Raw genomic sequence first — 15,938 nt, 5'->3', positions numbered from 1 at the left:
GGGGGAGGCAGGGGGCGCATTGGGGGGGCTGGCTGTGGGCGTGGGGGAGGCAGGGGGGGCGTTCAGGGGTGGGGCCTGGCTGTGGGCGTGGGGGGGTAAGGGGGGCGTGTTGGGGGGTGGGGCACTGCTGTGGGCGTTGGGGCGGCAGGGGGGGCATTGGGGAGTAAGGCCTGGCTGTGGGCGTGGGGAGGGCGTGTTGGGGGGTGGGGCCCTGCTGTGGGCGTTGGGGGGGCAGGGGGGGCGTTGGGGGGTGGGGCCTGGCTGTGGGTGTTGGGCCAGTCCCTGCCAGCCGCGCCTCCCCCCCCAAGGGTGTTGATGTTGATGCAGTGTGGGTGCTGGGCTAGGAGTAAGGTTCCCAGGTGTCCGGTTGGATGGCCTGACTGGACGTTAGGAGTCTGGTTACTGTGGGTGGGGGGAAGTGGCAGCCTGTCGCCCAGCCCGGACCCATGCACCGGCTCGGGCCATAGCAGCCCCTTTGAGGCGCACGGTTTGCAGGGCTGCGGCGGAGGACACAGCGAGCGGGGTGAGGGGCTCCCAGGGGCATGGGAGGGAAGTGTCCCAAGCTGCCCTGCCAGCTGGTGCTGCTCCTGGCCACGCTCTCAGGCAGCTCCGGGATGGGGAGGGAAGGGGGCTGCCAGGCAGGAGGGCCATGCCTAGTTCCCCAGCGGGGTTGCCTGGCTGCTCCGGTGTGGCCGCAGCGCTCTTGTGACCTGCACTCCCTGGCGGCCTGCTGGCGCTGGGCTTTGCAAGTCCGTTGGGGCTGCTCACGCTGGAGTTGAGGGGGGAGAGCAGCAAGGGGGGGTGGGATCTCTAGGGGAGAGGCAGAGAAGAGGCAGAGCAGTAGTGGGCCTGGGGAAGAGGTGGGGCCGGGGTTCCGGTTTTCAGACCGTAGAACGTTGGCCACCCACGCTAAGTGGGGAATTGGGGGTGGGCAGCGCTGCCCTGGGCAAGGTCTGAGCAGATGGGGAAGGGTGTGAGGAGTCCAGGTTGCCCAGGGCTGGGCTGGGCTTGGGCTGTGACTCCTGGGGGAGTCTTTCTGACCTGCTGCTGGGCTCCAGGGCTGGAGATGTGCCCGCTCCTGGGGGTTTCCTCAGGGCAGGACAAGGGGACGTGTCTATCCGGATCTGCCAGGCCGGGCTGGTCACTGCCCCTTTCTGCCTGGAGCTCCTGGGGACATGGGGCTGGTGCCCTGTGTGCTGGTGGCTGGGCACAGCGTCCTGTCCCGTTCCTGCCATGTAGGGTTGTGCTACTGACCACAGGGAGCCGGGGCTGATGGGGTCAAGAGAGAAGTGCAGCGTCCGTCCCTCCCTCCCTCTGTCCCTGCTTCCCCCGTCCCCTCAATGCCCTTGAGCTGAGCCCTCTGGGGTGTGGCTCCCACCCACATTGCTCCTCCCCGTTCACGGTGGCACTGGAGGGGGGCTGGGCGCTAGAGCTGGGAGACTGACCGTTCTCTTTGCTTTCTCTGTCTCCGTGCGTCTGTCTGTCTTTCTCTCAGCAGGTCGTCTGCACTGTCCTTTCATAAAGACACCTGACAGTGGGCCGCCTTCCTCCTCCTCCTCCTCTTCCTCCCCCCCGCGGACCCCCTTCCCCTATGTCACCTGCCACCGCACACCAAACCTCTCCTCCTTCTTCCCATGTAGGTAGCAGTGCCCGGGCGAGTGCCCAGGCCCCGCCCTGCTGGGGGGAGAACGCATTGGGGAGGCCCCATCCTGCCCCCCCCCCCCACAGACCCCCTGCACGTGGTCTCTGCAGAGGGAGGTGGCAGCTGCAGGGCACTATAGGTTTGGCCAGGGAAATGGGAGGAGAAAGCAGCTGTGGGGACCAAACGGGAGAGCCAGGACCCTCCTTTTTCACAGACACCAGCTGGGGCGTGCCGGGGGGGGTCAGAGGTGCTGGGGGGGACAAGGAGACCGGGGTATGCTGGGGGACCAGGGCGTGCTGGGGGACGGGGGCATACTGGGGGGCGTGCCAGGGGGACCGGGGCTGGCTGGGGCATGCTGGAGGGCAGGGGTATGCTGCGGGACCAGGGCGTGCTGGAGGGCTGGGGCGTGCAGGGGGGCGGGGTATGCTGCGGGACTGGGGCGTGCTGGGGGGCTAGGGTGTGCCAAGGGACTGGCTTCAGTAGAATAAATATGTGAAATTTCTCCCTAAAGTGGCAAAGTGGCGACTGGGTCAGGTGGGCGCAGGATTGTCCCCGTCCCGTCAGGGGGCCTGCTCCCGCTGCAGTGCTGCCCCCGTGGCCTGGCTGAAGAAGAGGGGGCTCCATGGGCTGGCACGTGCTAGGCGCTGGGCCCAGCTCCCATGGGGTGTCTAGCTCTGGCAGGGGTGTGACTGTAGGCCTGGGGCCTGAATTCCTGGCTGGCTGGGTGGGGCGGGCCGGCTGTGAGGAGAGCCTTGGGGCGCGGGGGAGCAACCCCGCTCGTGTCTGTGAACCCCAAGGGCTGGCCCTGGGGCCCCCAGCCGCCTGGATGGAGTGTCCTGCTGGCAGGCCTCCGGCCTTCACCCTGCTGCATGCCCCAGTGGGCGGAGGGAGGAGCCGCCCCCAGGGACTCTTGGCTGGAGAAGGAAACTCCAGGATGGGCTGACGGTGGGAGGGGCTATCCGTGCAAACGAGGTGATGCATATTAATTTGCAAACGAGGGGCCTGCTTATTTGCACCTGTGCCAACGCACTGGCTGGCGAGGGGTCGGCCTGGGGCCCCTTCAGCTTCCGTCTCGCTCGTTCGCAGGCAGCCAGTCGGATGCTCACAGAAAGGCCTCGGCCGTGGGCTGCAGCCCCTGTGACTCCAGCCCGGCCTCCACACCCGTCGGGGAGCAGATCGAGAGGGCGCTGGACGAAGTGACGCAGCAGGCCCCGTGGAAAGGTGGGGTGCAGGGGAGCCCAGGGGGCCCCTCCCCGGAGGGCAGGCGGGAGCAGGGGCTGGACTCTGATGCGCTCTCTCCCCCTCCGTGCAGACTCGCCCGGACCCAGCAGCGAGGCGCCGGCACCGCTGACGGCAGACGAGCTGCCTGGGGGCCCTGAGTGGACAGCAGCGCAGGGGGGCGGGCTGGGCCCCACCGAGGACCTTGTGTTCCTGGAGCCCAGAGAGCCACTGCTGTTCCCCGTGGCCGTGCTGCCCGCAGAGGGCGAGTCCTCGGGCCCCGCGCAGCCCCCCGGCCCCAGCCCCGAGAGCCTTATCGACCTGTGGCAGAACGACAGCACCACCCCGCCCGCTGCCTGGGAGCTGGCCACACCTGCGCCGTCGGGGCCCCCTGCGCCCCTCCTGGTGGAGGTGGATGTGCCCCCAGCCACTCCCGCAGCCCCCGCCCCCCCTGACGACAACCTGCTGAACTTCGACGAGCTGCCCGAGCCACCGGCCACCTTCTGCGACGCGGAGCAGGATGAGGAGCCGGCCAGCCTCATTGCCATGGAGGGGCCGCACCAGATGACGCTCAGCTACCAGCATGCCCTGCAGGAGGCCGCCGGCGGGCAGCAGGTCCCCGATCCCCAGCTGCTGACCAACGGAGAGATGGCCCAGAAGGAAGGAGTGCAGGTGAGCTGGGCGCTGCTGCACCTGGTGCCCTTTCCCCCAACCTGGCCGGGCAAGAGGCTCCCTGGGGCGCCTGCCCCATACCCACTGCGGCCCTGGCTCTGCCCTCCTGGCCCTGCGGACCCCTTGGCAGGTGGGATCCGGCTCCTGGGTACAGAGCCCAGCCTGAGCCTGCAGCAGTGGCAGCGGGAGGGGAGTCCTGGAGCCGCAAGCCCTGGGCCGTGGCCAGGTGGTAAAGGGCCAGCTGGAAGCACTGTCCCTGCTGGCCGCTCGCTCTGCTCTGGGCTCCTCTGTGGCTGATGGCGGCTCCGTTCTCCTTTCCAGGCCAGCGAGGGCTACTTCAGCCAGTCGCAGGACGAAGAGTTCGGCCCGGTGGAGACGTCTGCCAAAACTCCTCCTGCTGTGTTCTACGCCAAGCCCCCCGGTGAGTGGGGCAGCCCTGGGCATGTGGGGGGCAGCCCAGAGCCCTGCTTTGCTCCCCCTCGAGGGGGGCACTGGGCTGCCTGGCGCTAACACGTCCGACTCTCCCACAGAGATCGACATCACCTGCTGGGACGCCGACCCGGTGCCTGAGGACGAGGAGAGCTTTGGGGGCAGCGTCTAAGGCTGGGCCCTGTGCGCGTCAGACCCCCCGGGACCGCCACCGTGAGATCCCAGCAGTGCAAGACGGCCACAGTGAGGGGCCCAGCCCCATCCCTCTCCGTCTGCGTGTGCCCCTGGGCCTGGCTGGACGGGCCAGCCCCGAGGCACCCCTGCCCCCGCAGGGCAACTTTTACAGCTTTCCTCTCTCTTTCTCTCTCTCTCTTTTTTAAAAGTTGTCTCACTAGGAGCCATGTGGGTCCGCCCGCCCCCTTTCCCTTATAGTTCCCTGCTCCCCCACCCTGCCGCTCCTGCCTCTTTGCGTTGAGCTTGTATATTTCTGCGTGCCCCTCAGCTCCCCCGACCCTGGTGCCCTGAGGGAGGCTGGGCAGCTGGTGCTCTGTGCATGGGGCAGGGGCCTCGTTCGCCTCTCCCCCGCTGGCTCTGCCCAGAGCCCTGAGAACTTTGCACGAATCAAAAATAAATATGGCAATAAAATGACCCTGTGTGGGTGCGGCTCTGGCTGGCTGCAGCCCCCCTCACTTCAGCTGCGCCCCAAGGTGCTTGTGCAGCTGAGCCCTGCCCCCCGAGGGGAAGGTGTTATGCACCCCTAGGGTGGGGGCTAGGAGAGAGCTAGTGCCCGGCTGTCTCAGCTGCAAGGACCCTGCCAGTCTCAGTAGGAGACTATGTGGCAACCCCCCAGACTGTCAGCCCCCTGTGCCCCCCCCCCCTCTGCTTTGTCCCCCCTTGCTTGGTCCCCTTCTCAAGTACAGTAACTGGTTTTTTTGAAAGCACAAATTGTGTATTGGCAACGTGCTAATGTATGTTAATAAATAAATCGCCTCCACCCTGGCCTGGCCTGAACCTGGCTGCTTTCTGGGGGAGGGGCAGCGAGTGCATGGGGGAGGCGCCCTGGCTGCAGGAGCTGGGCTCTGGGCATTGTGCTATGACAGAGCCAGCCCACGAGCACCCCAGGAGGAGAGTGGGTCCAGCCCTGTGGGGCTGTGCTCACCTGCTGAGAGGGATGCTCCAGGCCCCATTGTGGAGGGCAGGGTGGCGCCTGCCCCGAGTTCCCCCACACCCAGGCAGCCTGGCCCTGCTTGGAATGAATCTGGTGCCACAAACTTTTATTCTCAAACTGTAACAAACAAACTAGGAAAGAGCCGAGTGCAGGGCCTGCTCGGAGCCCCAGTCAGCACCAAGGGCGAGATGGGGACCAGCCCCTCACACACTGGCCGCAGCAGGCAGCGCTTCACATTGTCCAGGCAGGGTTTGCACTAGCCCTGAGGTGGGGCCCAGGGCGGGCTCCCAAGGAGAACGGGCAGCTTCGGATCAGGCAGGCCCTGCTGCAGCCCCAGTCCATGCAGGCTCCAGTGTGGCACTCTGCCCGGCAGGCCCCTAAACCGCCGTAGTCCTGCCAAACAAGGGCATGGAGACAGGGAGGTGCCAGGCCCCAGGTTCATACGTGTCCCTGCTGCTGAGCTCGGAGTCCATCCAGCTGGGGAACATGCGCTGGGCACGCTCGGCCTCCAGGTAGAAGGCCGGGCCCTGGCTGGCAGAGCTGGGCAGGTGCAGGGCTGTGCTGTAACCTCGGTCCAGGAAGAGGGGCTTGTAGCTGGGGGGCTGCTCCTGTTTCTCGGGGCGCTCGTGGCTCAGAAAGGGGGCGTTGATCTTGCGGTATAGCCCCCGCGTGTCCATGAGCACCTCGCTGTAGGGCGGTGGCGGCTCAGCCATGAGCAGCGCCTCCTCGTAGCACGGGGGCTTGGACAGATCCGACTCTGCAAGGCAAGCAGCAGACACACGCTGAGTGAGGGGCCGCACCAGGCTCTCCCCCTTCTTGCATGTGTAGATGGGGCCTGAACCACAGCCTCTTCCCCCCCTTTGGCCCACAGCCTCCATGAGGGGTGCAAGGCCCCAGCCAGCCCCACAGGTGCCCTGCAGCAGGTGCTGAGTGGGGCAGGGGTCAGGCTCCCTAGGGCATTCTGCTCTGGGACTGAGCACGGCCAGGCAGCCAGGGTTCTGCTGGCCTGGCCAGTGGGGCAGCACGGGGGTTGCTGTAGCCGGAGAGGCTCTGAGTGGCCGGCTGAGCGGCCTGGCCCTGCCTCAGGCTCTGAGCCTGCGTGAGCAGCGGCCGCTCCCTGCCTTGGGAAGCCCCTGGCGGCGATGGGCCAGGCCTAGGGAATTGGCACCGTGAGTCACAAGCAGCCCTCACCGTGCCTGTAGCTCCAGGGCCGGGGGGGCGGGCCGGGGAGGTGGCGCGGCTCCATGCGCAGCCGGGGAGGGATGGCCATGGCCATGCCGGGGGGGCTGCCCGAGTAGCCCTCGTAGTGCAGCGGCTCCATCTCCAGCGCGCGCAGGTTCTGCTCCCGCAGCCGCTCCTCCTGCTGGCTCTTCACGCGGCGCCGCAGGTAGCTACAGAAGCAGCAGAGCAGGACGATGAGGCCCCAGATGAGCCAGAAGCCGGCGAAGCAGGTGAGGAAGGTGTAGGTGCCCTGGGACATCACCATGGTGGCTGGGCTGGGGGCCGGGGGCTCCCCTCAGCTGCAGGCAGGCAGGGCCCAGAGCACCACACGCCCGCTGCCCATCGCCTGTGCCCAGGTGCCAGCGCCGGCGGCTCGTCACTCGCTCAGGGCTGCCTCCGCGCTGCCTGCAGCCGTTGCCATGGCGCCCGCTCCAAGCGCTGGGGACGGATGGGAGGCAGAGCCGGGGGGGGCAAGGTCCATGGGGCAGGGCTGCTCAGGGGCAAGGGTCAGGGCCTGCCCTGCTCCCCAGGCACCAGGCAGGGACGACCGGGGGGCAGGCACTCCGGAGGGGCTCGTCCGCTGCAGGGATCTGCAGAGCCGCAGGCCACGCTGGGTAGCCCCGTCCGAACCAAGAACACCCAGCCCAGCTCCTTCCCATCGCTGTGCCGAGCAGCCGATGGCGCCACCTGCAGACGGACAGACAGACAGACCTCAGCATGACGGGCGCACCGCGGTTCCCATAGCGACTCACCCACGCCCAGCTCAGGGTGGCCAGGCCGGCTCCCGGCAACAGCCATGTGGCTTCCCTCAGGCTGGGTCCCTCCCGCTACCGACCACCACCCGTTAGCCCAGGCCCCCTTCCCCACCTGCTCATTTAAGGGCTGCGTTCCTGTGCATGTTTCCATCCCCGCCACAGCCAGCAGCCCAGGCCGGCCTCAGACCCCAAGGCTGGTGCTCCAGGGTGGCCAAGGCCCCGAGCCCAGCTCCGCCCGGGCTACGGAGCCATCTGCAGAAGCCAGCAGAGCCCGGTCCAAGGGGATTGTGAAGGGAAGGGGGGCACTGGGCTCGCCAGCCTCCCAGGAAGGGCTGGGGTTGTCATGGCAACAAGCTGAAAGATTCTAGAAATGGGAGGCTTGTCGCTGGCAGCCCCGGAGCCTGTCTGCTTGGGGATGGGATGAGCTCCACCCCCGTTCTGCTTCTCAAGGTTCACCGAAGGAGCCGGGGCGGCGAGGGAACTGGAAGGAGCTGGGTTAGACAGTGTCCTTGGACCCCAGGATGCACCATGATGCCACAGGGTCTATCAGCCAGAGAGGCCAGAGAGCAGCAGCTGCTGCTGCAGTGAAACATTTCTAAAGGGACAAGAACAGATAATTTGCACTCAAGAGTTGTAAAAGAATTGGCTGAGGAGCGGCTGAGTAATCGGTAATATCTCATAATTCTTGGACAACGGGTAAGTCTCAGAGAAGGGGAAAATATTCTAAAATGTGCCAATATTCTCAAAGGATAAGTGGGATGAGCCGGGTAACTATAGGCCAATTAGTCACGTTGATCCTGGGCAAAATCATAGAAAAGCTGTTCCAGAATGCAAAGCAACATAACTAATGCCAGTCCATGTGGGTTCACAGAAAACAGGTCTTGTCAAACAAACTTGGTCTTGTTTTGAGATTACAACCAGAGTTAGTAAAGAGAACGTGCCGTGACGTTAAGAGTTCTGTAAGGCATTTAGCGGTAGCCCCACAGGCCTCGATTACATTACAACTAGATTAATGGATTGTGTTTGTATAGTGCTAGTTTTTAACGAAGCACAGATTAAATAGACTAGAAAGTGGCTGACAGATTACAAAAGCAATTACCAAGGGGGTATTTTCGTCCCCAGAGGCTGTCACAGGGCGACTAGCCCCTTTAAGAGGAAGCGGGGCTGGCGCACCCATGACTGATTACTTGGTGCCCAACTGGGTTTACGGGAAGCCCCTGGGCCCTGAAGAGGAGCCAGCAGCAGGGGAGGGGTGCTGTCTGTGGACCCCTCAGCCCAGGGAGGGAAGGGGAAGAACGACCGAGAGCTGCTGAAAAGGCACCTGAAGGACGCAGCTGGGGAAGCTGTTGGAGGAAGTTGAAAAACAGGCCCAGCAAGGAGGCCTGTGCAACCCCTGAGCTCACAGGGACAGACTGAGCAGAACCTGGAAGGGCTGAAAATTGGGCCGAATGGAGAGGCTGGGAGCTGCCAGAGCTCCGGGAGAAGGTGTTGCGCCCCGGGGGAGGCTGGTGGAGCAGAGACTTGCCTTTGGGTTTGCTTTTTGTTAATGAATCAGTCCCCAAGGAAGGGGGTTGGTATTGCATGTAAGCCTCCATGGAGCATTCCTGGGAACCTGTGAAGGGGAAACTGAGGCTGGGTGCTGCAGAGCCACCTCTGGCTATAAGGGGGCAGTGAGGAGGTGGCCTGCCCTTTACATACATCTTGTTTCTAGAGCGGATCCGCAGGGGTCTGGTTTTGGCCAAAGGCTGGTCAGTATCATCCTCCATGATCTGGCTGAAGATAAAGCAATTGCTCTAAGTTTGCAGAGGACAAAAGTTGTTGGCGTGGTAACTGCTGCCGGGTCAGTTCTGCAGAGAGATCCACATCACACGGTAAAGTGGGCTTAGGCCCATGCCTGGAACCCAGAGCACAGGCCGCACTCCCAGGCTGGGGGACAGCACCTTGGAAAGCAGTGACGCAGACCAGGACTTGAGGTCCTGACAAGCCTGCCCAACGTGCGCACCCAGCGGAATGCTGTCACCAGGAGGGCGAACGTGATCCTTGGCTGTATGAGCAAGTAATCCCTGCATTACAGAAACGAAGGGCTGTAACCACCTCGACATGTCACCACACCCAGCCCCTGCACTGAAGCAGGACTAAGAAAAGCTGGACCCTCCTTGGCAGGTGTTTGTCCAACCTGCTCATAAAACCCTCCAACGACGGGGATTTCACAACCTCCCCGGACGCCTGTGCCACAGATTAACCACCCTGAGAGTTGGAAAGATTTTCCTAATATCCAACCTCAATCTCCCGGGTTGCAGATGAAGCCCATTGCTTCTTGTCCTGCCTTCAGTGATATGGAGAAAACAGCCCTTCACATAACTGGAAACTTATCAGGTACCCACCCTTGGTCAGTTTCTTTTGTCAAGACTAAACAGGCCCAGTGTTTTAACCTTTCCTCAGAGGGCAGGGTTTCTAAACCTTTCATATTTTTTGTTGCTCCCTCCTGGACTCCCTCCTATTGATCCACATCTTCCCTAACGTGCGGCACCCAGAACTGGACACCGCACTCCAGCTGGGGCCTCCCCAGTGCTCAGTAGAGCGGGACAGTTACCTCCCTTGGCTTACCTACGACACTCCTGTTAATACACCCCCAGGAGGATGAGAGCCTTTTTTTTGCAACTGCGTCCTATTGTTCACTCATGTTCAATTTGTGATCCACTGTAACCCCAGACCCTTTTCAGCAGAGCTATCACCTGGCCAGTTATTCCCCCTTTTGTAGCTGGGCATTTGATTTTTCCTTCCTAAATGTAGTACTTTGCACTTGTCTGTATTTAACTTAATCTTATTGATTTCAGACCAATTCTTTAATTTGTCGAGGTTATTTTGAATTCTAATCCTGTCCTCTTAAGTGCTTGCAACCCCTCCTAGCTTGGCGTCATCTGTGGATTTTATAAGCACCCTCTCCACTTCATTACCCAAGTCACGAACAAAAATAGCGACTAGCACCAGACTCGGGACTGATGCATGCACTAGCTCCGCCCTCCCAGTTTGACAGTGAACCACTGATAACTCCTCAGTGAGTACGACTGTTCAGCCAGTTGTGCACCCACCTTCTAGCCCGCATTGCCCTAGCTTGCTCATGAGAATGTCAAGTGGGACTGTGTCACAAGCCTTGCTAAAATCAAGGTATCACGTTCACGGCTTCCCCCCATCCGCTAGGACAGTCAAAGAAAAAGGTGAGGTTGGTTTGACATGATTTGTTCTCGACAAATCCACACTGGCTGTTCCTTATAACCTGTTATCCTCTAGATGCTCACAAATTGATGGTTTAATCAATTGTTCCAGTATCTTTTCAGGTACTGAAGTTAGGCTGAATGGTCTATAATTCCCTGGGTCCTCTTTGTTCTCCTTTTTTTACCTGTCTGCCCTTCTCCAGTCCTCTGAGTTCTCCAAGAGAATTCATTGCTAATGGTTCTGAGATGGGGACAACTAGTTCCTGAGTACCCTAGGATGAACTTCCTTAGACCCTGCTGACTCGAATCCATGGAAATATTCTCTAAGCGGTAACTATCAGCAGGACGAGGGAGGCGGTGTCACCTCTGTAGACCGCCATAGTGAGACTATTACTAGACGCTGTGTCCAGTTCTGGGGGCCGCACTTCCCACCGGATGCTGAGAACGCTTGGAAAGGTTCCAAAGAGCCAGAAGCACGAGTCCGTCTGGCACAGCGAGAGCCGGAGGATCAATTGTTTAGTTTCCCAGGGAAAGTTAAGAGGTGACTCGATCGCAGTCAGAGTCCCCACATGGCAGAAAGATTTGAGGGGAGAGGGAACTTTACTCTGAGACAAAGGCAGAACAAGATCCAATGTCTGGAAGCTGAATCAAAATCAGAGTAGAACTAAGGGTGTTTGTGTTTCAAATACAGTCAATGATTAACCATTGCAGGCTGCACCCAGGGACGCTTGGGGGCTTCACAGCAAGACAGGCCTCTCTGCTCTAGCTCCACTCTGTGTGCAGCCGGAGCTCAGCACAGCTGGTTCTAACAGTCCACTCTGGCAGCAAGACTCTGAATGGAGCGATCCACTCCCCAGGCTAAGCACTGCAGCCTCCCTAACAAGGAAGGAAGCAGGGCTGGCTCCAGGCACCAGCTTGGCAAGCAGGTGCTTGGGGCGGCCGCTACGGAGAGGGGCGGCAGGTCCAGCTTTTCGGCGGCAATTCGGCGGATGGTCCCTCACTCCCACTCGGAGCGAAGGACCTTCCGCCAAAGTGCCGCTGCAGATCGCGATCGTGGTGGGTTTTGTTTTTTTTGGCTGCTTGGGGCGGCCAAAACCCTGGAGCTGGCCCTGGAAGGAAGGAACCTCCCCCAACCCCATGTAAGGTTCTAGTCCAGCCAGCCCTGGGGAGAGCACGTCAAAAACAGCACAAGCCACATGGCTGCAGGTCCTTGCACAGAAGGAGGGGCGATGTCAGACCCTCCTCTAATACAGTCAGCCATCACCAAACCGGAACCTGCCCTGATCCCAGGGGCGTGACTGTGAGACTGGGCCAGGTACTTTCTATCCAGCATCTGAGGTCCACCATCGGGCAAGAGAGAGATTCCCTTCAAGGTGCAAGGAAAGCTGCTGAGAGGGGAGACCCCCCCCCAGGGCCTGGGGATCTTTCCCTTGCATTTCCAGAGGGAACATCCCCTGCCAGCAAACGCACACCTGAGTGTGTCAGACCTCCAGCCAGGCTCTGAGCTCAGGGGAGATCTCTGGCACCAGGCACAGATGTGGCCATAGAAGGAGGCCCCCACTTGGAGTAGTATTGGCCTAACAGGTTGTTGGGTGCTGGCTGGAAAGCAGGGGCACGGAGCTAACCTACACTCCGCGGTGTGTCCATCCTGCCCCCCTACAGGGCCAAGAAGCAGTACCTGCCCAGCTATGCCAACACCTCCAGGGCAGCAGCATGGGGGAGGTTTTAACTGCACCTAAAGCCAGTCCAAGAGTGGACTCCCCCTTAGCTCTTGGCCTGGAGCCATCCCCCGTGGGGCAGAGGGCTCAGCACACACGTAGCAACACGCAACCGGCCCTGGTTAGCAATGGGCAAAGCCTGACCCAGGACAGGGCCTAAACCTCATACCCTGCATGCAGCCCAAGCAGGCTCCTTCCCCGAGGGCACGTCTCCCAACCGGGCTGGGCTGGAAGTCACAAAACACAACCAAAGGGGGGGAAGCCAGAGCCACTTCCCACGCCCCAGTGAGCCGTGACCACGCTGAAGGAGGGCTGGGCTCGGACTGAACCCAAGCCAAACCCCGTGCAAGCAGCTGGACATGTGGAGCACTGGGGCAAGGGCAGTGCCAGTGCAGGCAAATAAGCCGCTAACGAGCGCCTGGCTTCCTGGGCAGGGGTCCAGCATGGCCCGAAACGGACCCTGGCGCCTACAGGCCAAAGGAAGCGGGAAGGGGAGGAGGGGACGCTGGTGCCCTGGGGGGCACTGCAGGGGAGGGCTGGCACCCTGGAGCTCAGCATGGTGGAGGGGCTGGTGCCCTGGGACTCGAGGGGGGGGTTGGCGCCCCAGGATTTGGAGGTGGTGACTGGCCCCCCCGGGGCTCAGCATGGAGGGCAGGGGCTGGCTCCCTGGAGGCTCTGGGGGGGTGCCCCGGGATTTGACGGGGGGGTGGCTCCCTGGAGGCTCTGGGGGGGGGAGTGCCCCGGGGATTTGGGGGGGCTCCCTGAAGGCGGGGGGGGGGGGGGGCGCCCGCCTGATGCCGGCTCCAGGCTGCGGTGCGGTGCGGAGCCGCCGCGGGTCCTGCTGGGCGAGCCCCGGCCGCAGCTGGCGGCTCCCCCCGGCGCGGGACCCCAGGGCCCGGCTCCAGCCCCCGGGAGCGGAGCACGTGGCCGGGCGGGGAGGGGGGGGGTCTGTCTCCCAGCCCCGCTCGCCCCCGGCTCGTGCACGTGCAGCCCCCGCGCAGCCCAGGGACCCGCGCGCCCGCACCCAGCCGGACACGCGCGGGGGCGGCCTCCGCCTCCGCAGCCGGGCACGCGCGCACAGACGGGGGCGCGCGCTCAGGTCCCCCCCCACACTCACCCGCGGATGCGCCGAGCCTCAGCGTCCGGCGGCCCCGATCCCGCACCGGGCGGCCGCGCACGTGCAGCGCCGAGCCCGGGCCCTCGCTCAGGCCGGGCCCCTCCGGGCGGCCCCTTCCCCGCGCCCCGCCATGGCGGGAGGCCCCGGCCCGGCTCCCTTTGTCTGCCGAGCGCTCCCCGGCTCTGCCCGGCTCTCGCTCGAGCTCCCGGCCCCGCCCGGCTCCCGCCCCGCCGCTGGCCCCTCCCCCGGCCGCCCCTCCCCCCACTGCTGGGGGGGGAACCGGCGGGGGCTGCGCCCCCCCCCCCCCCCCCCCCCCCCAAACCAGGAGACACCGTTCCCCTCCCAGAGCCGGGGAGAGAATCCAGGTGTCCTGGCTCCCAACCCCCACAACCGGGGACACCGCTCCCCTCCCAGAGCCGAGAAGAGAACCCAGGTGTCCTGGCTCCCAGCCCCCCCACTCTCCCAACCAGGGGACACCGCTCCCCTCCCAGAGCCAGGGAGAGAACCCAGGTGTCCTGCCCCCCCCCGCCCCTCCATTATTTGCCACCTGCTGTGTCCAATCAGAGCCCTCACCCTGCAGCTTGAGAGCAGGGCTCTGGGGCACAGAGGTTCCTGTCCAGTGGATTATGAGGAAACTCTGGCCCCCAAGAGGCTCCAAGGAGGGGCAGGCCAGGGCTTGGCCTGGAGTGAGGACAGAAAGGGGGGCAGTGGAGTCACGGGGGGGGGGGGAATGTGCCATGAGGATGCACTGCCCATGTGTGTGGCACAGCTATGATGCTAGGTCAGGCGAGGCTCCGGGGGGGTGTCGGGAGCTGGCACTGGGCTGCCCCCCCACTAGTGAGATGCCTCTCTCAGCAGCTACTTGGCTGCCTGGGCAAGGCTGGCCAGGGCTGGTGGGGGGCATGGGGTAGAGCCTGCTGCCCCCGCCCCCCCCCATGTGCTCGCTGCAGACTGCCAGCTGCCAATCCCGACTGCCGCGCTGCCCGTGGGGCCCATGGCAGGAACAATGCACCTGACAGCCACTCTGCGCTGCTGTCATGGTGACAGCGCTGGGGGAAACACACAAAGCTGCCACTTAATTGAATGTGTCGTTCTCTGGCAGGGCCCCGGGAGTGAGCAGGGACAGGCCACAGAGCCAGCTCACGGTCATTTAAACAGACACTGGCCCACGTGGAACTCACATTCCAGAGGCGTTACCCCAGGCAAGAGAGAAGGGCAGAGACGCTCTCTCCCCCCCCCAACCCCAGGGCGAGGAGGCAGAGATGGCCCGGCCTGGATGGTGGTAGAGGGGGCTCGGGGAGTCGGGGGGCAGAGACGTGGGAAGGGGGCTCTCCCCAAAGAGCCAGCGAGGCCCCGCTGCCCAGCCTGCGGCCACATAGGCACAGGGGCTGGCACTCACATGCAAACAGGCCAAGCGACTTGGGAATGCCTGACACATGCCCGGCACCTGTCAACCTAAGCCTGCATGCTGGGGCACTAGCACTGGCCCAGGGACTGAGTGGGGCCAGCTTGGTCTCCCCGTGCTGGGGCTGGTTAGAGCAGCCCCACCTTGTGCCCTTGCTGCCTGTGTGTGACCCTCTCGGTCCAGCCCCACTGGGGACCAGCTGTGGTGCAAGGCTGCCCTGCAGCAGGGGTATTCTCCAGGAGGCCTCACCTCTCTGCCAGCTGCCCCCAGTGCCCCTGCCTCACTGGTGTCAGACATGGAGACTGGCCCACAAGTCCCCCCTAAATCACAGTCAGCTGGCCAAGGCTCCCATCCCCAGGCTCCACCACTCCCTTGGACTCAGGCCAGAGCTTTTAAACACCCCAGTGGTGGAGCCCTCCTGCCCCAAGCCATGACAGCTGCCTGGCTGTTCCCTTCCAACGTCAGTCCCTTGCTACCCTCATGTCGGCTGGCCTGTCAGTAAGCTACCAAGCCCCTCTCCCTCCGCCAGGCCAGGGCGTCTGGCCCCAAGTCAGCCCAGGAGCTGTAGTGTAAGTTCCATGGTTGCTCAGGAAGTGCCAAGAAGTGACCCCATCCTCCCAGGGTGACTGTCCGTCCCCTCCATCCTGTTCCCTCCAGGACCTTCTGCTCCAGATTGCACTGGCCTGGTCTGCTGCCGTGTGGCACTGCAGGTGCTTGTCTCACTTGCAGCCGCCCTCTCTGCTCGCAGGCCAGGGGGAGCTGCCTGGGGTCATACCCCAGCAGTCACTGCGGTGTCTCTCCAGGCGGACTCTCGGGCTGGTTCTGTGACTTACAGGAACCATTAGAATATTTCTGAGGACGGGCACGGGACAGGTCGTGCAGGTCAAGAGGCTGGAGGCGCTTGGGACAACGGTGAGCGCCTGGCTGTCTCTTCTTCAGGCCAGAGGGGAGGTGCAGCTCCCATGGATGGGTATTGGTAGATGCATTATTGCGGGGGAGGGGGCAGGAAATCCCTTCCTCTGACTCAGCCCCTTTGTGAACCAGGCCTTGCCCCCTGGAACTGGGAATCAGGGCTGGGCAGTAGGAGAGCAGCACATTGGATTGGCACATGCTGGATTTCCCCTTCCCCCGAAGAGAGCCTGGCTCACGTCAGGGGGACACGGCGCCCATTGCCAGCAGCAGCTCCTGCTGCCTTTGTTCCTAGGCTCAGTCTGCCTGCCTAGCTGCTGCAAACAGCTCTCCCTGCAACAGCCCCTACACCGCTCTCAAACCCACCAGCCCCAGCAGGGCTCCATCAGCCTGCAGGCTGCCCTGGGCAGGGCCCTCCTCCCACAGCACTCCTGGCTCTCCCTCACTAGAATGGGGAATTTGGCTGCTG

The 15,938-nt window shown here is 63.2% G+C and overlaps 2 protein-coding genes across 3 annotated transcripts in view; one reads left to right on the top strand and one right to left on the bottom strand.

Moving 5' to 3' along the window:
- Positions 1–4,960, top strand: part of DBN1 (drebrin 1) — a gene marked incomplete at its 5' end in the record, with an annotated part of 15,563 nt that extends 10,603 nt beyond the window's left edge. The window contains 4 exon segments of the mRNA XM_034780375.1: positions 2,729–2,863; positions 2,955–3,532; positions 3,854–3,953; positions 4,063–4,960. Coding sequence (XP_034636266.1) covers positions 2,729–2,863; positions 2,955–3,532; positions 3,854–3,953; positions 4,063–4,133 — 884 coding nt within the window.
- Positions 4,961–5,214: 254 nt separating this feature from the next.
- PRR7 (proline rich 7, synaptic) lies at positions 5,215–13,304 on the bottom strand. Of its 2 annotated transcripts, none has more exons than XM_034780376.1 (3): positions 13,156–13,304; positions 6,321–7,037; positions 5,215–5,886 (listed from the first exon to the last, which is right to left on the bottom strand). In XM_034780376.1, exons 2-3 carry the CDS (start codon positions 6,613–6,615, stop codon positions 5,507–5,509), a joined length of 675 nt encoding a protein of 224 aa, XP_034636267.1. In that variant the 5' UTR covers positions 6,616–7,037; positions 13,156–13,304; the 3' UTR covers positions 5,215–5,506. The 2 variants fall into 2 exon arrangements, with proteins under 2 accessions (XP_034636267.1, XP_034636269.1); XM_034780378.1 differs by lacking the exon at positions 13,156–13,304 and adding an exon at positions 8,804–9,415.
- Positions 13,305–15,938: the final 2,634 nt, after the last annotated feature.

This window comes from Trachemys scripta, chromosome 8, assembly GCF_013100865.1.
Source record: "Trachemys scripta elegans isolate TJP31775 chromosome 8, CAS_Tse_1.0, whole genome shotgun sequence".
Classification (NCBI taxonomy): Eukaryota; Metazoa; Chordata; order Testudines; family Emydidae; genus Trachemys; species Trachemys scripta.
This window is presented reverse-complemented; position numbering and strand designations above follow the sequence as displayed.